The sequence below is a fragment of the Botrytis byssoidea genome (genome assembly GCF_014898295.1).
Source record: "Botrytis byssoidea strain MUCL 94 chromosome Unknown BBYS_012, whole genome shotgun sequence".
Classification (NCBI taxonomy): Eukaryota; Fungi; Ascomycota; class Leotiomycetes; order Helotiales; family Sclerotiniaceae; genus Botrytis; species Botrytis byssoidea.
In genome coordinates this window covers 23,409-49,482 of record NW_024065853.1, presented here as the reverse complement: position 1 = coordinate 49,482, position 26,074 = coordinate 23,409, and the positions used below count along the sequence as shown (strand labels likewise).

At 40.7% G+C, this 26,074-nt stretch overlaps 8 protein-coding genes across 8 annotated transcripts; 5 read left to right on the top strand and 3 right to left on the bottom strand.

Annotated features, from left to right (window-relative positions):
• Positions 1–244: 244 nt before the first annotated feature.
• On the bottom strand, positions 245–2,248 carry EAE97_006428 (uncharacterized protein; the record flags this gene model as incomplete). Its single annotated transcript, XM_038876941.1, has 3 exons — positions 245–355; positions 1,860–2,017; positions 2,068–2,248. 3 exons carry the CDS (start codon positions 2,246–2,248, stop codon positions 245–247), a joined length of 450 nt encoding a protein of 149 aa, XP_038731873.1.
• A 1,456-nt stretch (positions 2,249–3,704) lies between these two features.
• On the bottom strand, positions 3,705–4,709 carry EAE97_006427 (uncharacterized protein; the record flags this gene model as incomplete). The annotated part of the gene is made up of 2 exons (XM_038876940.1): positions 3,705–4,416; positions 4,469–4,709. The coding sequence occupies 2 exons, from the start codon at positions 4,707–4,709 to the stop codon at positions 4,088–4,090; spliced, it is 570 nt and encodes a 189-aa protein (XP_038731872.1). The 3' UTR covers positions 3,705–4,087.
• A 4,246-nt stretch (positions 4,710–8,955) lies between these two features.
• On the top strand, positions 8,956–10,012 carry EAE97_006426 (uncharacterized protein; the record flags this gene model as incomplete). Its single annotated transcript, XM_038876939.1, has 2 exons — positions 8,956–9,086; positions 9,148–10,012. The coding sequence occupies 2 exons, from the start codon at positions 8,956–8,958 to the stop codon at positions 10,010–10,012; spliced, it is 996 nt and encodes a 331-aa protein (XP_038731871.1).
• Positions 10,013–11,139: 1,127 nt separating this feature from the next.
• Positions 11,140–13,066, top strand: EAE97_006425 (uncharacterized protein; the record flags this gene model as incomplete). The annotated part of the gene is made up of 3 exons (XM_038876938.1): positions 11,140–11,346; positions 11,396–11,607; positions 11,662–13,066. The coding sequence occupies 3 exons, from the start codon at positions 11,140–11,142 to the stop codon at positions 13,064–13,066; spliced, it is 1,824 nt and encodes a 607-aa protein (XP_038731870.1).
• A 1,879-nt stretch (positions 13,067–14,945) lies between these two features.
• EAE97_006424 (uncharacterized protein) lies at positions 14,946–15,467 on the top strand (the record flags this gene model as incomplete). The annotated part of the gene is made up of 1 exon (XM_038876937.1): positions 14,946–15,467. The coding sequence occupies one exon, from the start codon at positions 14,946–14,948 to the stop codon at positions 15,465–15,467; it is 522 nt and encodes a 173-aa protein (XP_038731869.1).
• Positions 15,468–15,651: 184 nt separating this feature from the next.
• Positions 15,652–18,594, bottom strand: EAE97_006423 (uncharacterized protein). The gene is made up of 2 exons (XM_038876936.1): positions 18,151–18,594; positions 15,652–17,978 (listed from the first exon to the last, which is right to left on the bottom strand). The coding sequence occupies exons 1-2, from the start codon at positions 18,274–18,276 to the stop codon at positions 17,496–17,498; spliced, it is 609 nt and encodes a 202-aa protein (XP_038731868.1). The 5' UTR covers positions 18,277–18,594; the 3' UTR covers positions 15,652–17,495.
• A 1,647-nt stretch (positions 18,595–20,241) lies between these two features.
• EAE97_006422 (uncharacterized protein) lies at positions 20,242–22,646 on the top strand. Its single transcript, XM_038876935.1, has 4 exons — positions 20,242–20,873; positions 21,059–21,178; positions 21,278–21,656; positions 21,739–22,646. Exons 1-4 carry the CDS (start codon positions 20,854–20,856, stop codon positions 21,802–21,804), a joined length of 585 nt encoding a protein of 194 aa, XP_038731867.1. The 5' UTR covers positions 20,242–20,853; the 3' UTR covers positions 21,805–22,646.
• Positions 22,647–23,239: 593 nt separating this feature from the next.
• EAE97_006421 (uncharacterized protein) lies at positions 23,240–25,214 on the top strand (the record flags this gene model as incomplete). The annotated part of the gene is made up of 4 exons (XM_038876934.1): positions 23,240–23,434; positions 23,803–23,992; positions 24,091–24,782; positions 25,053–25,214. 4 exons carry the CDS (start codon positions 23,240–23,242, stop codon positions 25,212–25,214), a joined length of 1,239 nt encoding a protein of 412 aa, XP_038731866.1.
• Positions 25,215–26,074: the final 860 nt, after the last annotated feature.

Below are 26,074 nucleotides of genomic sequence, written 5' to 3'. Positions count from 1 at the left end.
GAACTATAAATTCTAATATTAAACAATTCGAGAGTGAATTTGTTAAATTAAAAGGTGATAGGTGGTCCGTCGATCAATGCACCCAAGAGTGGACTGAATCACGTAGGATAACGTATACTCGGAACTTTGGAAATCAAATCTCAAATACTTCAGCAATTCATCCGTATCTTTTTCTCAAGCCTTAATTTATACCATAATCACAATATCTTTCACGAACCTCAGTGCCTCCTGTGTAAATCATCCTTCAGGCTTGAGATTCCTTCTCATGTTGTTGTGGAACTGGCCTCTCATTGTTCAATTTCCTCCTGAAGAATCGACTAGTATCGCCCATTGGAAAATCGAGAAATAATGCTTCCTGGCAAATCAGATGTCCCACGGTATAATATCCAAACATCCCCGCTATAAAAGCAAAGGCTCCGGCAGTTTTCTTGAGTGCGGCTGCTGTTGCAACCTTGCCGTCTGCGGCGCAGAAGTACAGTACTAGGGCACTTCTACTTGGTCGGCCGGATTTTACCCGGGATTTTAGTCTCAATCATATATTATTCAATTCTTATTATTAAATCAACCATTTAATATTATACTTTAAATCTTTGATAATCTCTTAATCTATATATTAATATTAATATAATAAAATTCTATAAAAATAGTTTAATTAAATTTTCTAATATTTAATATACTAGTTATTTATTGTAATATAAGCCTCTATTCTATTTCTTATATTAACTTCTAATTTTATAAATAAATTGTTATTTAATATATTCCAAACTATTTGTAATACACTTTCTAATCTTTATCTAATATATTCCAATTTGCTTTTATTCTATATAATATTAGAAAACATTTTGAAAATATATATTTCTAGGTACTACTAGATATATTCTATAGGATTATGATTAGAACTATAAGGAGATCAAAAATCGATTAAAGGAATATTCCTAGTTTTAAATCATTCTAGTATTTTATTAATTCGATATATAAAAATATTATTCTATATAAATTGATATTTCTTATCTAATTCCTTTTAAATAAAAGCTAATTCTTTATTAAGAATCTTAAGATAAGAGTTAACATTATATTCAAACTTTTTATTCTCGAAATCCCTATTTATAATATATAGCTTGCTCCTTCTAATATTACAAAAGTCTCCTTAGATTATAATCTTTATATTCTTATTTGTAGAATAGATTTAGATTATATTCCAATCCCATTTCTAGTTTGAAAAGCGGAATATCTATTTCTGATTTTTTCTTTTTCCCTGCTCTATAAAGCACTCATTCAATTAGAAGACTAGCTCTTATTCCTCTACTATCTACTCCCTACAATTTAAATATTAAGCTAATCTTTTAATTATATGTTTTTTTATAAGTTCAAATCTCTTTCTAACTCTTTAATTAATTATTCCATAATTCTTTAAAATCCTTTTAATAATATTCCTTTTATAATTTAATCCACAAGTATTAATTATCTTCTAATATATTGATTTAAATTATAATCTTATATAGTATAATAGGACTTGTTTATTTCAATCTATATATAATCTCTTTTTAACCTTTTTAAATAAAGTCTTTTTGTTATTGTGTAATTAATTCATTTTAATAGTATAAGTAATAATCGATTTTCTTATTTCGAGGATATTCACAATTTCTTAATGATTATTGCTTACCTCTACCCTTCCCACTATGTTTTTGTGGTTATATGGATTCAATTATATATAAGGAATATTATTATAATTAATTGATTTTAATGGAATACATTGTAATAATATAATTAATATAATAAATATATAATAATTAGGGGAACACATCGAAAAACGCGTTCCGACTAAGTAGAAGTGTACGGTTGCTGTACGATGCGCTGACGAGAGTGAAGGCTAGTTGTACAAAAAAGAAGATGGCAATATAGACGAGGTTTCTAGAGTATTGATTAGATCTCAAGCAAAAGAATTTCTGCGGTAGAATATATAAAACATACATTGGAAGTGATCCGATCAAGAAAAATAAATTAAAGACAGACCACACTATTTCTGTCAGCTTGGTAGTTCCTCAATAGGCAGTCATGAAATCCTACATAAAACAAAGAATCCAAGGGCATTGTTATACTGTACAGTATCATTCCCATAGGCAGCTGATATCCCCAGAAAAGGAATGTCCAGTGCACCAAATCCCGCATAGAAAAGTCCAAATGCACTCAGGACAGTATAGCCATATGAATTGCCCCGAACAAGCTCCCACTGAGCAGAGATAACCATGCCTATACCTGCACTGAAAGAGGATTAAATCGATGAACTTTCAAGGAGAAAGAAGGGAAGGGAAGGGATTTTCTACCAGAAATTGAAATTCGCAACGAAAACATCTGCATTAGATAGCCCGCGGAATCCCATAAGAGCACAAGAGAGCGTTGTAAGAGTAGGCGCAAATGCTCCGATCGCTAATGCGGTCTGAATAAAGACACAAATAAGTTGATGATTGTTTAGGGACTTGGAAGACTTACCGGACTACCAATTGTGCTTCCAAAAGATTGTGGTATTACATGGATGGAATATCCTCGCAAGCTTTGGTCATTGTCCACGTCTTTAAGACAGCCACCCTCGATACCTATACTTCGAATTGTGTCAACCATTTTGAGACAATTGATCAAGCCTCACAACTCACGTAGATTTAAAGAAACAGTCAAACTCCGAAAATACAGCCACCGGTGTTTGTCGGGATTAGCCTCTTGGTCTGAAAATGCCAAATCCTGAACTTCGCAGACAAAAATAGTAAGGCTTATGTATATATTTTAATCGCAGATTCGACACATGAGCAGAGATTGAAACAGTCCAGACTGCGTTGCCAACAACCTGAAACTTTTCGTATATGAAAGAGGTTGAATAATCTCGATGAACCCAATATTTAGAATGTCCTAAACATCTGAATATGGTTGATACATTGGGAACCTTCTTGGGGTCATATTTATATGATACGAAACACTTGTTCGTACTCACATTGCCCAGTCCAAACGAAGATTTCGACATATACGCAGCCATGACATGCTTCTCGGCAATTATTTAGGCATATTCTCGTCAAGGTCAGAAGTAAGGATCCAGATAGATGATTGAAGGCCAATGCACTGATCTGATGTGGCGGATACACCAATCAATGCCTCGTCTGGGGAAATACCGGCTTCTTGGAAATGGGTTTCGTTGGAGAAGAGGTTGTGGAAACCTTGTATTAGTCAGCTTTGACAATATACAAAAAATCCCTTCACCAAATAGGTAGTAGACGACCGAACAAACAAACAGACTGATTTTGCGAAGCCTGCATCTTTAATATATACCTGGTAGTCTTATATCTGTATACTTCTAAGGAATCTTCTCTTCTGTCGAATACACATTTGCGCATTCACATGTTCCATAACTTGAGATCTTCATTTGTCTCTTCACCCCATTCGCTACTGATTGATTTTGCGCAAGAAAACTTATATCAATATGGTCATGGACTACATGTACCATTTTGAGAAGTCTTCAACCTGAAACGAAAACCATCGAGTGTCGTAGGAACATTTTTCCGCTATAGGCTATGAGGCTTGTAGAAAGCCGGTATGATGTTCTGTCGCGTAGGCTTGTGGCTGATCTTGGAAGGCCTCAAATCAAAGTACTACCGTAGTCATCAAGAAATCGAAAGAATGACACTGCACTGATTTATACCTTGGAGATCACGGATTCTTCTGTCCTTTCCGCTGTTGAACTAACTCGATACTGCCGATTTAGAAGCCATCTTGTCCATCACTAAACCATGTCATTTGGACCGTTTGCGCTGCCGAATAGTGGCGAAATATGAAGAAAAGTTATGACGAGGGTCAGATCAAAATCACCCAATTTCTCCTCGTCGGACAAAATTCAGAATAATGATTGTCTTATTCAATCAATCTCTATGTCGCGAATACCCAGTGAAATTCTCAGCCGGTTGCCTTCTGTGTCTCCCACTGGTCTTTACTCCTTTCGCTCTCTTTTTACAACTGCTTTGTCTTCCCTGGTATCAAAACCCCCGATCGATCGTTTTAAAGTTCGAGACGATGTTGCAGATTGAGATGACGCTGCCAGCGAAAGTTACCATGTGCCATTTGAGTTATGAACCGAAGTTTGTTGTTTTGCAAACATAGATCCACCTCCGCTGCTTGATGAAGCTTGATGATGAATAGAGCTCTTAATAGTTGTTGGGAGAGGTGTAGATAGATCTGATAGTGTTACATCAACTTGCTCAACAAAGTCACTTTTGTGCGCACTACCATGTCCATCCTGAACATCACCAACTCGTCCGCCTCGTGTCGTGGGTAGAGTAGAATCTCGAATAGAGCCGCGAACATTGACGCTTGGATTTTTGATTAGGTAGTTCCTCGCATTTTCTGCTGGTGATGGGTAAGGAAACGGAACCCTTTCTTTTTTCCAGTTAATTTTCTCTGCGACAAGCCCAACACTGAGTCAACTTACTGTCACCATACTCATAATACCAATTAAGATCTGCCATATAACCAGTCAAGTGAACATCCTCTGGATAATTCGCAACTGCCTGGTCGATCAGTTGCAAAGCTCGCTGCCGTAATTCCCGTTCGTATCCATGGCGTTGCGCAATGGTCCAATCTCTTGCACCCAAGTCCCGTAAATGGTTCTCGATTAATTCATTTGTTCGGATGACATACATATATCCTCGCGGGGGCACATTGTAAGTCATTTTGCACTAGACTGTTGATATTGAGTTTGCATGAAAGTTTGAAAATTTAAATGATCTAGGTATAGAATGGAAGTAAGTTTTCTCAGCCTGGCCAGTGGGCGGAGTGAATCCAGCTATATGAGAAAAGATGAGTCACTACCTACTTGAGTGAATTTCTTTTGGTATATCACTCAAAAGTATGCCCCAGCTGTAACTTTGTCTCTTAGAAATATACCATAACATGGCTTTCTTTAGGTTATTAAAAGTCAATTCAGCTCTTTTTAACTATAAGTATCTTTGCTAAAGGTGAATAAGGTAAAAGATTTAAAATATTTAAAAGATTTGTAGTAGTCGGCGATAGGTCTTCTTTGGGAGCAGCTTTCACATGACTTCTTCACCTGCTAATGAGAATCTAGATGAAAGTCGAATAAGGCCATTAAGAGACGAGGGATAGGACTAATAAGTTTATACAACTTCTTTCTTCAAAGATATAGCTACGAATTCGAGTTTGCACAAAAGAAAAGCTGAAAAGTCAATTACATTATAATACTTTGATAATGTTCAGGATGTACGGCTTTGATATGAGTTAGATGAAGCTGATTATATCAAAAACTACGCTCTATACCAACGGCCTTGCGATTAGTATATCGTAGGCCACTCAAGCTTGAAACCCTCTTTGGCTGACCAATCTGACTCGAGAATTTGAATGGTAGCGTGAGACACCTAGGTGTGAAAGACTGACAACTGAAAATGCCTCCCTTTCCGGAAGGGGGACGCATAGTTCACAGGCATGTACAGCATATCATGCTCTCCATAGCTTCGAAACTCGTCAATATTCTTGTCCCCCGCAATTGGTATTGGTCGGTCGTGATATTTCATTGCCGAATGAATCACTACCATGCATCCGTGTCTGTAAGCTGTGCGGCTCTTCAATTTGAGGTAAGTTTGCATGGGTATCAAAACAGACCCGTCGACCTGCGTTCAGAGCTACCAGAGATCACAAAATCTACCCCTCACCCATTGAAACTAGGAAATCTCCATTCTGATCAAGGAACACATGTTTCTGGTGAACAATGAATCAGGGTTTGTGAGATTGGTTCTCCATAAAGCCAGGCAATCTATTTGCGTGGCGACTTGTTGAATGCAACCAAACAGTTGAACCACTGGCATCAAGAGCAGAGTAAATGATGCTTGAGCTTTATTATGGATGATGATCAGAATGTTAACAATGGGGAGTAACGATGATCACATGCCCAGAATTGTTGCAGCACCTCTCCCTCATGAGGCCCGGTTGGTGGTGTCTCGGCTACCGGTCGGGGACATGCAGTGCAAAGACCTGCGGCCTCTTCGACCATTGCTTCAAAAATAGCATCAAATGTACCCTTGGAAGTTCTTTGGCCTGGGCTACAAGAATGAAAAAATGTTGAGTGGACTCACTGTCCTACATGGACGCTCGCTATCATTAGTCATCAAAAGATATACCTTCTCTCGATTCCACAGTCCAAATACGGCAGTCATTACAATGCGAGGCTCTGTATACCTACAATGAAAATATGTCATCTCAGGAAAAGTGATGGGACATCGAAGAAAGCAAGCAGCGAAACTTTTTTGATACTACGGGTACCACCTGATGGCGGAGCGTACTTAAGCTGGCCTTGGCAATTCCGCGATTCATCGTTTCGGAGAGAAAGTCTCAAGGAAAATCGCGATCTACTTAGAAGAATACTATAGACACTCATCTGTAGTACAGTTGGGGAACATCTTTCAGATCTCACCAGATCATTTCCATCAGGACCTAATTTCTTCCCTTCACTCCATTGTTGGTCGTCTGGCTAGAGCTGGAAGAAAGATGCATCTGCATTCTCATTTATAGCCAGACCGTTTCTCCAGACATTTCAATGAGTTCTACAAAGGAAATCTCAGCCAAGATGAAAAGTATTACAGCAATATAGAACCAGGATGACCAGAAGTTTGGACCTGCAGACTGGATGCAACTTTTCAATATCGGGAACAAAATCATTCTTCAAATGAATTCAGTGATTCGAAGTGTTCAAATGATCTCATTGTAATCGAGCAAAATAAAGATAAGAATGAAGTCCTATGGTTGTCGAACTGCAGTCCAAAGCATTGCACCTTCTGAACCTCGTGCAACTATCTTGAACGTTGCGAATTGAAATGCTCCACATGCCATTCACAGCCTGCTTTCATAACCCTTTTCACTAAATTGCATGTGATTCAGCAAACGCACAAGCACGTAATAAGTGTCACGACCGCTTGGTCCATGATCTAACGAACAGTAGTATCATGTATGCAATATTTGAGTTTTAGAGGCATTAACATCCATCATATTTGGAGGCTGTGTTGGCCATGAACTGCCTCTGCCTACCTACGCTTTGTACGCAATGAGAGCAGTTAGTCTCGGCCAGAGCATTTTCTTTTCCTACCGGTATGTCCATTTACCTCTCGTGCGGGGTATTTCTCTCATTTGCACCCTTTTCCATCGAACAATTACCTATTTCATGCACGGATTTAGATCTATTTGTCAATTAATCCCTACAATTAATTCCAATGCTAGGATTACACGTCATGATTGGACGTGAAGTATTGAAGAATTCGGACGGCGTTTCAGACAATTCTGGAATCTTCATGGCATGATACGATACGAATACATGAAGATCAGACGAAAAGATTTCAAACCATTATCATTCCCCCGGTGAAATGAGAATGTCCGAAAGGAAAAACGGACTCAGCCTCGTTAACAATCGAACGTTCAAGAGATTGTAAATACAAGAATATTCGTATGACGCTGCCATGACCTCTCTCCTCTTGAAAGATGGAGTCCAGGAACGCCTCGAAAGTTTGTAGTTACCCAAAGGGTCTCTATACTGCTAACACAGTCAGCAAACCAACATCGCTAGGACTTCCGGACATCTAGACCATCCCCAAAATCCGCATTTTTCATTTTTGAGTTTTTGGACTTCATTCGGATCCACTCCTTGCCACTGCTACTTTCTTAGTAAGTATATTTTACCTGATTTAGCATTAGGACATTATAGAATCCACATAGAGTATGACTCTTTGAAGGTTTTTATATACTAAAGAAAAATACTTCAAGAAGAAAATGAAATTTTTCCCTGGAAGGCTGGTCGTGTGATGTGTTGTACAAAATTTACAAGAACGGTGTGGAATTTCTATTACAGAAAGAAAGTTGGTACATTGCTTGGTCGTTGGCCTCGGCTACGAACCTTTGAATGTTGGGTTGGTACGTACCTATGGACGAGGGAGAGGGAGAGTACCGGTATGTACCAGTATTACAGTAAGACATTGAATTAGCATAAAATCGTATTTTTCCCCCTCTCGCCCCTGAATCTAAAATCTTATCTACTCGGAATCATTTCAAATATTCCAATACCGAATCCAGTAAGATAGATATACAGAGTAGATTGATTCGTATCGAGCGATGGGGTCCTGCCTCCTCAGTATATCAATGTCGATCATAAGCACTTCGATTAGTATCAAAATCAACAATCTCATCAATGATCACTCTGATAAGTAGCTGGTACTGTAGTACTGTAGCAAACCCAAAAAGGTACCCACTTGTCAAATTAACTTTTGGTTGATTCCACCTGGTGTTCCACACCAGCAACCAAACCGTGCACTTGCTATAAGCTCCAAAGTCCATATGCTCCATATGCTCCATAATCAAGTACATTTCTCAGCATTTCTCTTGGCTGGTGAACAGGGCTGACCAAATCCATTACCCATCCATGCTTCATTGCTTCCTTCCATGCTTTACCATGTGCACACTCTCGCACTACAATGTACCACCAGGTGCTACGCCACAGACCATGACCATTGTGACCTATCAGCGCTTACAATGGATGAATATAAATGCAAAACCCGGCCACAATCACTATCATTCATCAATAATCCAAAAATTTAAGGTTTATAGCATCGGATTGATTAAAGAGCTGTCGTGTCCTGCCACTTCGTACTCGTCCCCCCATAGAAAGAGATCCATTCATCACTGCTATCATCATCATAATCATCTCATTTATTTATTCTCCATTTTTTGTGCCCAATTGTCTATCCCAATTCCACACAGCGACACATAGATCAATCACTCGATTCCGTATATATATCATAACCTACCTCTTCTTGTGGCTAATCTCTCGCAACACATTCGTCGAGTAGAGCCTAGTCCTTCATCTGCCTCCCAATCTACACTCGATAATAGCAGTCCGACGTAGCTAATCAAATTACAATCATGTCCGGGGCTTTAAGTCTGCTCGCAGAGCTCGACAAGGAGACCAATAAAGCTCCAAGTCGAAAGAACAGTCAAGCAAAACCAAGGACGGGCAGATCAACAGCAAATTCGCGATCATCTTCAGTCCAATCGTAAGTTTTTCAATCCCTTCCCCGCAAATTAACTCACACTGATAACTAACACTGAGTGCAGAAGGGGACCATCACAAGCACAACGTCCAACATCAGCCCCGGGGCCCAGTCCAGTAATTCCACCTCAAAATATAAATCCTCGTCGTACTACACAATCTACAAATGTCACCCCTCGAACATCGTTTGAACTTGGTACTGAACGATCGAGATCCCAAGGCCCGGATTCTCGAAGAGTTTCATTCGCAGAGGCCCCGCGACCACAAACGAGAACTTTAATGATACCATCGAAAGAAAATATGCCATCGTCAGGGTTTCCATACAATATCAAATTGAACAAATATGGTGTTTCCGAGCACGAATGGTCACAATTCACAAAGGAAATAATTGAAACTCTGCCACCGTCAAAGAGCTTTAGCTGGTTATGGAAGCGTGGGAAAATAACTGCCATAATCAAAAGAGACCTTCAATACGAATCAGAATTGAAATCAGCTTTGAGGCAATGGAACAAAGGATTCAGGCGTAGAGGCTTCCAGGTGTACCTGGAAATTCCAGTCGAAAAGGATTTGACCGATGACGAGGTCTCGGGAGATACTAAAGAAGAAAAGAAACAAGCCAAGAAGGATGCCAAGAAATTCCGATTTATAATAGGTGCTGGGAATTCATCTTCTTCTTCCGTTTACTCGAGGTCGAGTTTGGCGGAAAGCGTTAGTAGGGAAGATAAGGCTAAACCCGCCCCAATTTCGCGAGAGGAAGAGGATCAAATGAATCAAAAGTTCCCACAAGCTCAGACAAACGGGACTGGGACTGCAACCAGTACAACAGAAGGTGGGCATGAAGAGGATGAATCTTCAATTGAAAAGGCTCCGATTCTTTCGCCATCAACAGACACCGTAGACCACGCTTCCGGTGCGGTGCCCGTGTCATGAATTTCGAGTCATCGAATTGTAAAATATGAAGGGGAGATTCACGACATATAACGAAGATGAATGATGATGGTTTGGTTGGCGTTTAGGATTTGAATCATTCTTACTACCGATTTGGACATGTTTAATGAACGGGTAGTTTGAGGCTCCACTCATGGTATTGGATCAACGGAACGGGTGAATTTGGACTTCGTCATGTCATGTACATTGCTCCCTGATGCATAGCGAGATTTGTACACCGGAATTTGTATATTAGAGGAGAATTTAACTATTACCGGCGGCGGCTTTATGGGTCTCCTTTTACTGTGGCCTCTTATATGTGATGAGTGAAGTGGAGAGAATGAGAATGTTTTACCCGTTTACTTCGAGGCATTTTTTCTTTTCTTATTAGTTCTCAAGGTTCTCTTGTTATTTTTGTCCTTTTCCTTGAACCTCTGTCCCATCTTGTCACTAATGTCACAAAATCTCAAGGATTTTTTCGACAGCCACACAGTATTTGACCCTGCTTCAGCCATGTCGATCGCACCATGAAAAGTATCTCATCCGGCGCCGCCACTGAAGAATCATAGCTCATATTGCAAGCGCATTCTCAATGGAGGTATTCATTGAGGTAATCACTTGTAGACGGGGGTGGCAATACATTACCTGGCCATACTTGGTGACCTCATATCAGGAAACTCTTTGAGTGAATAAGACCTTCTCCACATACTCAGAGTACCGCCACAATCAATGCCATTGAGGGCCACGTTTGCTTCGCGATATTTCCAAGCATTACACTATAATGTTTGTAGAGAAGTCTTTTTCTCGAGCGATGAAATGTGGCCGCTGTGACGGACACCAACAATGCTTTGCGGCTTTTTCATGGGCCTTATAAGGTGGAAATCGGCTTCAATACCGATAGAATTTTTATCCGGCCTTCTGTGACATCGTGATTCATATCCAAGAAGTGTCTGGCATAGAGAAATCAATAATTGATGTGGTCAATAGTGACCCAAATCATGTATCTATAAACAGTTCCAATACAATAGTTGCAATTACTATCACATAAATAGATTGTGAATTTCCCATATTTTCAATGAGCCAAATGCGGTTGCAGTTCCTATTGCTTGAGATTAGACGCATATTTTATTATGTATTTCACACTGCTGCTTTGTATAGCAATTCTAATTCCATCTTGTCTTCCTTCTGCTATACCAAGCCAGGTATTATCAAATAATAAGAGAGCTTCAGCCTCAACTTGCTTAAATTCTGCATCTTCACGGAATTGTTGGAATGGTAAATATTCGATTGATACAGATTCGGAGGAGGCATGGCCAAATACTGGGGTTGTTGTTGCTGTATGTATTAAATGCGTTGACCAAGTTGTTCATATCTCATTCTTCTCAGTATACTCTTATCATAAAAAACCAGACTATGTCACCCGACGGTACACCAAGATGGATGTTAGTAGTCAACGGCACTTACCCAGGTCCTACCATTACTGCAAGTGAGTTCTTTCCATTGTGGCCCCCGCTACCCAGTGCAATGTTGGCTCATCTCTTCACAGACTGGGGTGATACACTGGAAATTACTGTTGTCAATCAAATAATCACAGACGGGTAAATATCTCCCCTGCTTTTCATATCCCACTATCAAATACTAAGTCTATTTAGTGTAAGCATTCACTGGCACGGGATTGTCCAGAAAAATACTAATACCATGGATGGTGTGAATGGAATAACAGAATGTCCAATTCCACCAGGCTCATCCAAAGTCTACAAATTTCTCGCAACCCAGCACGGTACCTCTTGGTATCACTCCCACCATGCAGCCCAATATGGCGATGGAGTTCTTGGAAGTATCGTCATAAACGGTCCTGCTTCGCTGAACTATGACTACGATCTCGGTCCACTGCCAATTACTGATTTCTATTATAAGTCTACTTATGAAGAAGGCCTTCTCTCTGTTAGTAAAGGTCCTCCAAAAGCAGACAATGGCCTCATAAACGGAACGAACCGAAACCCTCACAAAACCGCTGGAGCGTACAATCAGGTATCAGGACTAGTTCCAGGAGCAAAATATCGTTTACGAATCATCAACACGAGTATAGACAATCATTTTCAAGTCACTTTAGACTCTCACTCTTTTCAAGTGATTCAAACTGATTTCGTACCGATCCAGCCCTACACTACCAACACCATCTTCATAGCAATTGGCCAACGATATGATGTAATCATTACAGCTGATCAAACGCCTTCTAATTACTGGTTCAGAGCCATTGTTCCCAAACCTCCGATACAAAAGGGGTTTGGCTGCGGTCAAAATGCCAATAATGGGTCTATCAAAGCCATTTTCTCGTATCAGGGTGTCGAATCATCGGAGCCAGATTCCAAATCTTTTCTTATACCCCAAAGCTGTGAAGATGAGACTCACCTAGTCTCCTGGCATGAAAAATCTGTGCCCGAGAATGAATTCTTGTGGCCTACTGCCCAAGAATTAATTGTTACAGGGCCAGGTAGTAATTCGGTTCCAAAAGTACCTGCACCATATGTCTGGAGTATCAATGATACATACATGGAAATTGAGTGGGATAAGCCCACGCTCCAATATGTTGCCCAAGGAAACAAGAATTATAACGTACACCAGAGTATCATTGAACTTCCAGATGCAAATGTATGGACATTCTGGATCATCAAAAATGCTGCCGCGATACCACACCCTATTCATCTTCATGGTCACGACTTTTACATTTTAGGACAGGAGAATGGGGTCAATTTCACAGACAAATCTAGTTTGAACTTTGCTAAGCCTGCTCGGCGTGATGTAGCCATGCTTCCAGCTCTCGGATACTTAGTTATTGCATTTGTTACGGATAATCCTGGGGCTTGGTTATTACATTGTCATATCGCGTTCCATGTCGGGGAGGGGCTTGCGCTTCAATTCCTAGAACGTGAATCAGAAATTGCGCAAAGAGTAAATCTTTCCACTGTAGATGCGGGTTGCAAGAGGTGGGATACATGGTATAGTATCGAGCGGGTTGATAATGCTTGGAACACAGAATTTGATTCGGGTATTTAAGCTGATAATGATATTTGGCGGCGTTCTGGTACATATCTATTGCATGGGAAAATTCTTTGTTCGTTAAATGTATTTATTTGGTGCTCTTCCGTCGGCTGTAGTCATGAATTGTTTTGACCGCCATTACACCCGTTCGCGAAATTATCCCCTAAATCGCTGAAAATGGGCTCCATTGCTTAACAAAGACTTATTAACCAATCAGATTATTAGGATTCCTTGAATTTAATTCAATACTTATATTCATTTTTTAATATAAAATTCAATTAATATTATTTTTGTATCAAAATCTCGAATATAGTAATATATATTAATTCTCAATCTTAAAAAAAAATTAAAATTATAAAAAATTGAAATTGAAATCAAGACTTTATATTATAAAGAATATAATTGAAAAATTATCAAAAATAAGTATTTTATTTAATAAAACTTTATTATTCAAAGTATATTGTATGGATCACTTTCGGAGCCCAATTTCAGTGGTCTAGGGGATAAAGGGGTGAGAATTTTCAAAGCACTAGTATTTACATACCTATCGAAACAAAGTTTGAACCAGTAGGTCATTCATGAAAGCTTGCGAGGAAGGTCTGATAGTTGAAAGAAAAGGTCGAGAACAGTGCTGGTGCAGTTGAGGAGTTACAACGTAACGCCAGTGAGTTCAGATCTATGCACCACGTTTATTTTGTCAGAAAAAGCCGCGTATGCCTTGACGATAAAGATATATGGGTAGTTTAAAATTCAGACGAGAGAGTACAATATGAAAGGAGCAATCTTTTGGGGAGAGTGCAAATACTGTATACTTATAATCCCGTTCCCATGTTGGAGCAAGCAACACCGTGCCTATCTTACGGCTTGGTGGAGACGAGACAAATCAAGATTTCGTAAAGTGTCAGTTTGTGTTTGTGTTTTTATCTGGCTCTTGTTCTATTCTAATGCACAATCCTAAGGAAGACTATTACTCATTTATCATTGGAGCCAAGTATCGAACTACTATTGCATTCATTCGCTGGAATCTCCGTTACGATGATCAATTCAGTTGCCACTTGTGAATATTGTAATGACCGGAGGACTAGCCGGCGTATCATGACAGGCTAGTTGTCATGTTCGTCCAAAACGCGGGGGTTTTAATTTTGTTACATCGATATTCTGGTAACTCGAGCCTAGACTTTGACACTAAATGACCATGATTTTCTGAAGTAGTAACAATGGGATGGAGAAGGACAAATTTACTATGCCGATAATCTGCAAGAAATCTCTTTTGCGTCGTAGTTAACACTTGTTCTTGTTGAAAGATAAGTATCCGTGATTTATTTCTTTGGTCTTTCTCCTCGGATAAAGATTTTGGATGAACCCACGGTTACATATCTATGTAATATACAGTTTCTTCGAACTTTTGACGGACAGCTTCATCTCTGCGAAAATCGAGTCAGTCAAGACTTTAGTCTTTAAAGATAATCTGTTCACGCCATTTAATGCATTTGGACGTCGGACGTTGCAGAAATCTAATAAACTATAAGTAGAAGGAGTTTATACAATGCATTCTTACCTTCATGCTTGTCAAAGAACCAGTCCAAATATATGTTCTTGGTACTCAGAAAAACTGCATGTGAGAGATTTGCGTACAATTTTTCATATGAGGGATTGGCTAACTTGAAACTGGTAATCAGTGTAGCAGATACAAACGAATATCAAAGACTTGAATCTTGAACATCTCTTTACTGTCACAAAAAGATACGGTTGCTAGGAGTCTAAGATGTCTGAGTGGTGTCGTCAATAACCTTCAAGAGCTACTAAAGTTCGGTGCATATGGGCCGTCGTATTAACAATGATGTTGATTGAAATCATGATCGGCTATCATTGGATTTAAGACAATGTTTCCAAAATGCGGTCGCAAGTTTTGCTTGGGCTTCTAGCAACCTCTCCTGAAGACAGATCAGAACGTATCCTAGACCTATGTATACTCCCTCTTCCAAACTGTGCAGAATCCCGCGAAATTCTGGACAACGATGAGGCTATACAGCATCTCAATCGGATCATGTCAGCAGAACAATGGGAAAGGAGATTGGATCTCTCTAGCTCAAGATGCTTGACATCGGAAGAAGGTGCACACTTCCGACGTATTGCACGACATAAGAAAGGTGGGTGTCCTTGGCCTACGTCTGACTGTTGTGATCAAGAAGTCAGACTCCGGAGCCGGATCACAAGGTATAATAAGAGGAAAGCAGAGGAGGAAATCAAGTCATCAAGTCATGTGTGTGGATGTGATTGTGCTAGCAAGGATCTGGAGAAGTGCCAATTACGGTGCGAAGAAAACCGGGACAGAAAGCCAAATAGACTTTTGAGCCTGGAGGGAATCAAGTTCTATGCAGAAATCTTTCTTCGGGGAGGGAACGCCGATTATTAATATTGCTCACAAAAACGGTTCGACAGGACGGATTGGAATTTGTGGAAGTAGAACAATGTCAATTATGCCAAGTCAATTTTGAGGCTATGTATACACAACGACTAGACTTTACCAGTCCTTTAAATTGTATGATTATTGATATTTCAGGAATTTGGTTTTGACATGGAGGCAAAGCCACCCAGGCCTCTTACAGAATCTAAGGTTAAAAACACATCTGCAAATTTAGATTGCGATGAAAACTTGCAGTATCCATGGTGCTGAGTGTCTTGACTTGTCCCCATTGGCGCAAGTCGGTGTATGAAGTGCAGTATACTAAGAAATAATCAATCTCTGAAAGCCGTGAATCTGTCAACCTCTTAGAATTTTAAGAGAATCTGTAATCCCTAGAACGTCATGAATGCTGGATAGCCCAACACATTTTCAGTGTTTGAAAATTCGTCAATAATTGAAAACCATTGGTTTATGCTTATGTGCAGTATGGGTAGAGACAAACAGTAGGAATACCATACTATATCACATTTTTTCAATCAATCCAATTCGTCGAGAATCTCTATAAATAGCAGTCAGCATTGTCTATTGTTGAACTGCTCACACCCTTTCAGTCCAAAGAACTAATTTCAAGATTATTTCGTTTCCATCCCCCGACTAGAATATCAGCCTATGTTCCATGACCCAACCGAAGTATCAAGATGGAAATCCAAAAAAAAAAAAAAAATAGAAAAGCGCTATAACTTTGGACTGAAATCTGAGGAAGAGACTTGCAACAGCAGACATGTTCACCGAAGGGGGCCAAGGGGTGGCAGCCTAATCGTTACCCCTTGAGCCACCAATTACTGAAATTTCGACAAAATCGGACATCGAGAACAGAAACGACGTTATATAATGAGTCAAAAGTATAAATAGCCTAGGATCCGCGAACTAGTCCCCCTGCCGACCTGAAGTCATCTTTTTGAAACTGATAATCTGACAATGTCAAATATTGGAATGGGAATGGCAGATTGAGGGTAAAAATTCAAACGCACAAGTCACGACGAAAATTTAGTCATCGCATAGTTTGTGTACGGACCGTGAAGAGCCAGCAATATTCCCTCGACCTACATTCTTAGACCTGCCAGTCAAAAAATTGTACAGATGTACGCAGACCGGCCTGACTTTCGGGCGTCCCATGCAAGAACGAAACAAACTCCCCGGCACTACCAATGGACTGGATGCTTTGTGTACGCTGATACAGCCATCCCATCATTGATCCGGTAATGCCACCTGTACATACGCCCATATATTTCCGGCCCCCACTCTGATCCTTCAGCCAGCCGAGAAGCCTCTATCTACCACAGTTACGCTACACCAGCTATACCGGAATCTCACCCGGTAGTATCGCTCTAATTCTCCAGCCAGCTTTCCAATTTAGGAATCGGTGTCAAACGAAAACGGCACGGAGGCAGATGGAATCGTGTCTTAAACGAGACATCACGACATAGATATACGTGCGGACAGCCTCGAAAAGGCAAGTTGTCAGAATGACCACGTGGCTTGGCAGATGTTGTCCTACGGGTAGCTAGCATAATAATTTATTTTTGGATGTAAGACATGGCGTGGGTATGGGTGAGGCGAGACGAGGCGAGGGTATTTCTATCTTCAATGAGAAAACTCGAATGCTTGCAAAGTGTTGAAGAGCTGCTCAAATATCAAGAACAATCGAAGAAACATTGAGAGCTCATAACTCGGAATTGGCCGCCAATCATGGAGTACGACCAGCTCATGAGAGGAAGTTAAATTCTCATCCCGTCTTCCAAGCCAACTGCAACAAAATCTGCATGTCATCCCGAGCACAATCACAACATATTTCGTCTCCATTTTCTAGCAGGTTCTCGCATTTACACTTGTCCCGTTATTTCCATATTCGTTGCTTGCAAAGTAATGCGCATGAAAATTGATAAGTATACTGCGCATCATCTTTTACCGTCCCACAAACGTACGGTATTATCTGATCGCCGAGTATATTATGTCGGACTGTACTGATACTGAATTTCAAATGGGATTGATGAACTTGCGATTTGCCTCAGCTGGCAGATTTTTTTGTTCCTCAATTTCTGCCTTCCCTCTGTGCTTCCTAGCTCTTCGTATGCGAATTTCGAGATCTTCCATGGCTTTCTCGGTATTGATCAATTTCGGAATAACATCCATCAGTTTAATACTATCTTCCTTTGTATCCTTCAAAGCCTGAGGGGTAAAAAGCCCAAACATTCTTAATGGATCCTTCTTGAGAGCAGTTTTCGTATCATCATCGCCGTTTGTATCTTTTTTTAAAAGGTCCGATTCTGATTCCGACGTAGAAGATTCGTTAATGGCGAATAGAGGAGGGGTAAGTTTTGTCGATTGTGTATTCGAGGCGTTTTCGGGGATCGTTACATTACATAGCCTCTGTGCTTGAATACGATCATCATAGAAAGAGGTATCATAACGGATTCCATTTTGCGGCGTGAAATTGGCTCGGGATAAATTAATGTACATCTGTTGTCATCAGTATTAGTATGAGTACCTAGTAAAGTAGATTACCTGGTCATCACCTGGGGATGAAAAGAGGATACGGGGCTGTGTCAGTAATAATCAATGAGGGGTGAGAGGGATGAGGGGTTCAATGTATTGAACGGTATACTTTTGCGAGAAGAGATTTATAACTGACCGATGACGACAATGTGGAGAGGCTCGATCTTAAAGCACTGTATTGATCCAACAGTTGAAGGTATTGTTCTAACAGATGATCAATTTCCAGGGTAAGTTCTCGAACGGTAGAGACAGAGATAGACATGGTGAAATCCGAGATTGGTGAATTGGACTTCGATGAAAGGGGCAAAGATAAGATTAAGATATCGCAGTGATTCGTGTGTTGAGTGTTGTGTTGTGTGTTGCGTCGTTTGTTGTAATTTTTTTAATGTTATAACTCATAATATGATTCCAGCTCGAAATTTGAACATCTGAATCGTGATTCTCAAGGGAGTTTTGGAATGATAGCTACCTAGCTAGTACGGAGTAGTGGTCGAGGTAATTAGATGTAAGATTACCGAAGTACCCAGGTAGGGTAGGTACTGGCACAGATAATCTGTCACGTGTCTGTACAATTGGACTGCAAAGTGGAGAACCAGCGAGCCAGCGACTAGGATGTGATCAAGGATCATGGAAGAGGAGAAGAAAACTCGTGGAAGGTGGAGAATACCTTCCAGTCAATTAATTGGAGACTGCTTAATAAGGAAATCCGGTCGATTAATTATCTACTCGAGTCTCTACTTGGTACTTCAGGCAGGAATGCAAAGTAAGTCAAAAAGGGAAGAAATGAAGATATTGATGATGTGATGTGATGTGATGTGATGTGATGTGATGTGTTGTGTTGTGTTGTGTTGTGTTTTTACGAAACATGGCACCAAAAATGATAATTGGTGATGATAGGCCATGCATGATTGATGATGGTATTTAATTTCTACTACCTAGGGATGAATGATTTTTTGGTTGAACGTTAAACTTCACCACATTCAATCCATACCCAGCGACACACACATTCAACCCTTTTTTCGAGGTTGACAACGCTCCGCTGGGCCACTGACGGGGAGGCTGTCTCGCTTCGCTCGTGGTAGAAAAGGAGAGTATTCCAGGCATTGGAGTTGGAATTTGCTTTTGATAAGGCTGTTAGCTGCTATGAAACATTTCCCTCTTCCCTCTTCCCTCTCCAGGCTTTGGTAGTATACACTTTGTACTTCGCATTGAAAACAAGAAAAGAGAATCCTGGACGTTGAATGCCATTTACTTTTTCTCACTACCCATTCTACCACCGCCTATTACCTACACGGTTGTAACTTATTAGTTGCAGGTGTAGGGGCATTGGTTGCAATCAAGGGTTCTGTCGCATTGATACGTAGATAATCAATATTCTGCTCTGGTATCCCGCCCTATCTATCTGCTTCGGACCCCTACCTGCCTTGCCAGCATGGCCTGCCTCAATCTAGGCTTGCCCTTTCTTTCTCTCCCTCCTTTACCCACCTTGCTTATTTTGCCCTACCTGAGCTGGTCCATTGTAACAACGTGTTGAATGCTGGGGGGTATAAGCAAACTCCTGGTGTTTGATTTTCAGCAGGAGGAGTTTGAAGATTTCAAAAATATTCCATCAAATTGCTTTATACTTTCTTCCACCTTATCTTCTTCCAATTGGACGGGAAAGGGGAAGAGACAGCAATAGGAACAGGAGCAGGAACAGCAACTAGAGCAAGATCAAGATCAAGGACATCCAAGAGGGAAAAGCACACCGATACCTACGACATCTACCTAGCTAGATACCCATTTATTCATTCATCCCCTTAACTCACCGTGTTGAGAAGCCATTGAGAAAATAACCTTGACAAGTTAAGCCCAATTTTTATTCAGTGGCTGCCTTTCCAAGGTCCCGACTTCCCCGTCTTTTACCATATTACTCGTACACAGTTAGAAGAATGAAGTCAGAATCAAGTCAGTACAATACAACACAACAATACCACCGGTACGTAGACTAGAATGCAACCAAAGTAATGAATCAAAAGGAGCACGAACCACCGAACCACCAAAATACCCTCCTTGCATCGCCGAAACCATTAAAATCCATTGAGATCCGTTTACCCAAGTGCCATATCAAGGCATTCATAGAAAAATTTAAAATACGCGAACCATACAACAACTACAGTAAATCATGGTGATAATACCTAGGTAATGATAGTAATAATAACAACAATAATAACAACCGTAATAACAATCATAATACCTACGAAGAGTTTCTCCCTAGTAAAAAAGGGGAGTAGATACAAGAAGGAGTTTAATTATTATTATCTTCATCCTCATCCTCATTCGCATCCTCATCCCATTTCTATCCCATCTCATCCCATCCCATCTCACCCCATCCCCATCTCATCCCGATCTCATTGTTGTCTTGTCTTGTCTGGTCTGGTCTGGTCAATTTCCTGCCTGATTAATCAGACCTCCAAAATAAATCAAAAAAGATTGGAAATCGTTTGCTCATATTGCATGCATTATTACTTTCCTGGATCAATCTCATTCAACTCGTTCTCGTGTATTCATTCAACCTCAACCCCTACTTTCAGTCAATTCAATTTAATTCAATCTTTCAAATCTTTCATTTCGCACACATCACATTCAATCATCCTCTCTCAATCAATTATCACCACCGCTCTTATCGAACGTCATTTTGCATACAATCAATTCCTACAGACCGAGCGCAACCCGATACAACCATCGAACGTCTTCTTACGTTTATTGAATTGATCACTGAAGAAAGTGGATTTGAAAGACCGATTTTCTCCCAGATATTCAAGAACGGGTTATTGTTGTATCTAGGCAAAACGGAACAATGGTTGTCGCAACGATAAAGTTTGTATTTCCTTCATAATTCCTTATTCCTCTCCGTTGTCTTTCTCTTGGACAATTGCGTAGCTTCATTGGGGGTTGATGATCATGATGAAGTCGCTGTTGTGGCATGGATTGAACAATGATCTCGGAGAATTCCCTTGTTTCAATGACTTCAATCATAGCTAACATATTATATCGATCGGTAGATGTGTCGTCGTCGGTGACGGTGCTGTCGGAAAGACTTGTTTACTTATATCATACACTACGAATAAATTCCCTTCCGAATATGTTCCTACAGTCTTCGATAACTATGCCGTCACAGTTATGTGAGTTTGATTTTACACCGTCATCTCTCAACTTCATTTCTGCCATCTCTTCAACACATTTGCAACAACAGGATATTGTTCTGATCATGAATTTATTAGGATCGGTGATGAACCATATACACTCGGTCTATTTGATACTGCCGGACAAGAAGATTATGACAGACTTCGACCACTTTCGTATCCACAAACTGATGTCTTCCTTGTTTGCTTTTCGGTAACCTCGCCCGCATCATTCGAGAACGTACGAGAGAAATGGTTTCCAGAAGTTCACCATCATTGCCCCGGCGTACCTTGTTTGATCGTTGGTACACAAACCGATTTGAGAGATGATCCCAGTGTCAAGGAAAAACTTACAAAACAAAAGATGAAGCCGGTCGAAAAGAGTGATGGTGAGAGGATGGCTAAGGACTTGGGAGCTGTTAAGTACGTTGAGTGCAGTGCTCTGACTCAATACAAATTGAAGGATGTCTTCGATGAAGTATGTATCTCTTGATTCTAGCATGCGGCACACCTTCTACCGAGGTATTCGTGAAAAGAGAGAAAGTGCTGACTGTGAGTAGGCGATTGTCGCGGCATTAGAACCTCCTGCGCCAAAGAAGAAACAGCATAAATGTTTAATTCTTTAATTCAACTGTTTTACATAGACCAAACAATTAACTTTCTACCTCACCTTCTTTCGTACCGCTTCTCACCGCCACCTCTCCCAATCATTCTTTCATATCTCATTGTCCATATCCTCTTCGAGCAATTACATAAGTTCGGAATATCCTAGGGTTGTATCACCGTGGAGGGAATCAAAGTTACGTTACATATTCACATATCACCGGACTAGTCGAGAATCGACATCTTGCATCTTCAAATCGGAAATGGGGGTATGATGCGTCATCTTGAAACGGCTAGGAAATCTCTAGGGGAAGAGTAGCGAATAGAATCAAGGGACGATACAGTGTTTCCGCATCGAGCGAGATTGTATGTTCTGGACAGAATTTGGATTATCAATCTTCTCAATCGATTTACTGGGGCAGGACTTTGAGCTTTGTGGGAATGGGGGAGGTAGAGAAACGGGTTGACGTGCGAAAGCTTTTTATTTTCTTTTTACAGTCCTCTCTTGTTACTTTGATCCGAAGAATCGATTCCCAGACAGTCTGCTTTGATTACCTCTTTTTTCTATATGGCGTGTGGGCTGGGGTGTTTTGTAGGTAAAGCGTAAGGGGGCAGGAGTGCAATATACAGAATTTTGATACCTTGATACATCTTATTGTGAGCTAAAATATTTAAATCGATAGCTTGTGTCGGGTTCGAGAAACTTGGATCTGAAAGAATACAACCGCAGGGAGCGTCGTGCGCAAAGAAGAGGGAGATTTATGATTCCTCGAGCTCGATTTACATAAGAAAGACATGGCGTTATGTCTACAGGTATTTCCGATGAGCTGAAATCAATTAATGGAATCGAATGATATTCACCACCGTTTTATTTCCTGTAACGTGAGTCGATTCGAGTTGACTCTGTAATCTGTCGGCAACTCATCTCACAAGCATAACATACATAGCATAGCATGGCTCTGAGTTTACATGTGTAACTGTTTGTAATGTAAACCAATAAATTGGAGCTTCAATGCGCGAACAAAAAGTCTCGACCCGGAGCTTGAAGATAAGGGACAATGGTGATAGGCTCGGGACTCCGATATTAGTGGACAAGTGGACAGACAAACTTAGACAGACCGTTCGAAGTACCGAGCCGAATCGCTAGCTGGCTCATCGCGGGGAACGTTCCCATTGTAAAACTTATCAATTACTTATGTAACGGATTCTAATCAATGGCAAAGATACCCATCCATACGTGATACAGCTTATCAAAGTCACTCTTCAGCAAAATATTTGACAATTGAGAGGGCGTGCTATCTATAATGGAACATAAGTTCTTACAGAGACAAACATTTTTGTTCCTATATCAAGACAATATCCAGCGGCTCCCCACCATAGATCTTTTCTGTTTGCCGTCTTCTTCCTTCAGCCGTTTGGACATACCAACACAAAAATCTTGGAGAGGACAAACAAGCAATGAAGCTCTCCATCTTCAAGTCATTGTCATTATTGGCAGCATGTGGGGGTTTTCTACCAACTTTTGTGGTGGGGCATCAGCATGATGAAATGGCACAGCAACACTTGAATGCAGAGAGATTGAGACTTGAAAAGGCCGATGGAGGTGTGAGTAAGGAAGAAAAGCAAGAATTGGAGAGACTTTGGGGGTTTGAGGTCAGTCATTTTTGTTTTCCCAAAGTTTTGTTAAAAGCATGTTGGTGCAGAAGAGAGACATGATTATGAGAGTACTATGGTGAATAGTCGAGAAATTGTGATAGTGATGGGGTTATATTCTTGTCTTGTGGATTGATGACTTGATGATAAGACTCTTATTAAAAGTTATACATGCTCAGTGGCATATAAAGTAGGATCTGGACATTCCCAATCCTGTGCACAGTCTTCTGTCTGGTCCATGTGCTTATAGCGATGGATCGAGAGAGTGAATAGGAGATGCAATTTTCCCACATTTCCTTATCCAATCCACATCTAGTCGTCATTATTTAAATGACATCGAATACTTATTAATGAAACCCTGCAAGTAGTGGTCTTTTTCCGGAATATCGACATTTGCCCATCTTGAATACAAGAAATGCCTCACGACTCCCGAAGAACTTTTCGATATAGGGATTCTGGGTGTTCCATTCGACACGGCAGTCAGCTATCGGCCGGGGGCTAGATTTGGACCCAAAGCTATTCGAGCCGCTAGTGCTAGACAGACTAGCTTTAGAGGATGTAAGTTGTTGTGCTCTTGATCCGTTACCCCATGAACGAAGTAGCAATAAATGACGAATATCCTGTTTCAAAAACTAATGAGTTGACATTTCTACCAGTCAACACGAGAGCTGGAATAAACCCATACACATCGTTTGCTCACATTCTTGATTGCGGAGATATCCCGGTAATTCCCTTGGATAATGCCGTAGCACTAGAGCAAATGACGGCAGCTTACACCGAACTACTCAACCGAAAGCCCCTTTCTTCATCACTTACCCACCCAAAAATTATTTCCCTAGGAGGTGACCATAGTCTAGCACTAGCAGCTCTTCGGGCTCTCCATATGGTCTATAAACAGCCAATCGCCGTCCTCCACTTCGATGCTCATCTCGATACATGGCATCCAGCCAAATACCCAGATCCATGGGCCAGTATGCAAGCGCAATTCAACCATGGTAGCATGTTCTGGCTCGCTTCAAATGAAGGATTAATCATGAACGGTAGTAGCGTCCATGCGGGGCTAAGATCACGATTAAGTGGTGATGATTTTGCGGATTATGAGGATGATGACAGACAAGGCTTCTTGAGAATCTCCGCGGATGATATTGATGATCTTAGACCTCAAGGCGTGGTAAAGAAGATTATGGAGAGAATTGGAACGGAAGTTCCGGTCTATCTTAGTATTGATATTGACGTTTTGGATCCCGGTGTAGCACCAGGAACAGGCACGCCTGAACCTGGTGGATGGACGATGAGGGAGCTGATTAGAATACTAAGGGGGATAGAGGGATTGAATGTTGTGGGCGCGGTGAGTGTTCTTAAGTATTTCAATTGTCATCTCGTGCTCTCAATAGCTATCCAATTGGGTACCACACGCCTTCAATAAGATAACGTTTGATTCTTCATTCAGTTGAAGTCTTGAGTTGATGTCAAGTATTGGCGACTCGCAAGCAAGGTTTTTTTCAGTGCTCACGCACGCCTTGCCAACCATCCTCGAAATTCGATTCAAACTTTGAACTACGCCCTTTCTAATCCTAGCGCTTTTCCTGATCACGAATGCTAATCCTTGAATTTCTAGGATGTCGTGGAGGTTAGTCCAAGCTATGATGGGACCGGGGAAGAAACAGCACTCAGTGGTGCGCAGGTGGTTTTCGAAATGTTGACGAGTTTTATCAAGAGAGGTCTGAGAGATATGGGAAAGGTCACAGAAGTTAAAGAAATCAGGAAGGAGGAGCTATAAAAGCAGCGGCTTACAGTTCGAAGGCAGAGCGTGAGTGCGGAGGATATCAGATTATCTGGGGGCTCACGTATTCAGTCATTGAGAAAAATGTCGAAAATGTAAGCATGCTTCGGAAAACAGGATGTGGTGGTGGGATGAATAAGAAACAGGGCGGACTTGGCGAGTCTAGATTTGATCAATCCAAAGCTGATTCTATAAGATTCCTTACGTGTCAAATCCTCTCTTCAATTCATCTTTGATCAGGCTACACTTATTTGAATCGACACAAGCAGTAACCCGTCACTCGCTCTGATTGTTTTCGAAGGAGCACCACACCAGGTTGCGGGTCTTGAGATGAAGCGGATCAGATTTCGGATTTCGATCTCGAAACCTATTCTTAATGACCTTTTTGTTCACGGCAGAGTTTAGACAGCAAGGTAAATATGCCCCAGTGGCATTTCAAACTTTGAATCTACCGAAGAATATAGTGCTCATCGCTGTGTTTGGTAGTTTGTTGCAATCTTTCTTCTTCACCTGTGGATTTTATTTTGCATTCCCAAATTGAGTTGTCGTCTTTTCCAGTTTATACTAAGGATAGCTTCGCTAGTATGCTGGAACTAACTCAGTCAGACCGTAACTCGCAATATCGAGCATCTTTCAATTGCTCTGTTTGTCATATTGTCGTTGCGATGATCTAGATAGATGGATATCATTTGAAAATGGTTTAAGGTAGGGCAATAATACGTTGATTGTTTTATAATGTGGGAATAAGCAGCAAATCCCTGGAAAACATTCGGTGAGACGAGGCTCAGGCATTGAATTATGCAATTGAGAATTGATGCTAGGGGGTGCTTATGTTATGCTTATTTATTCCAATTTGT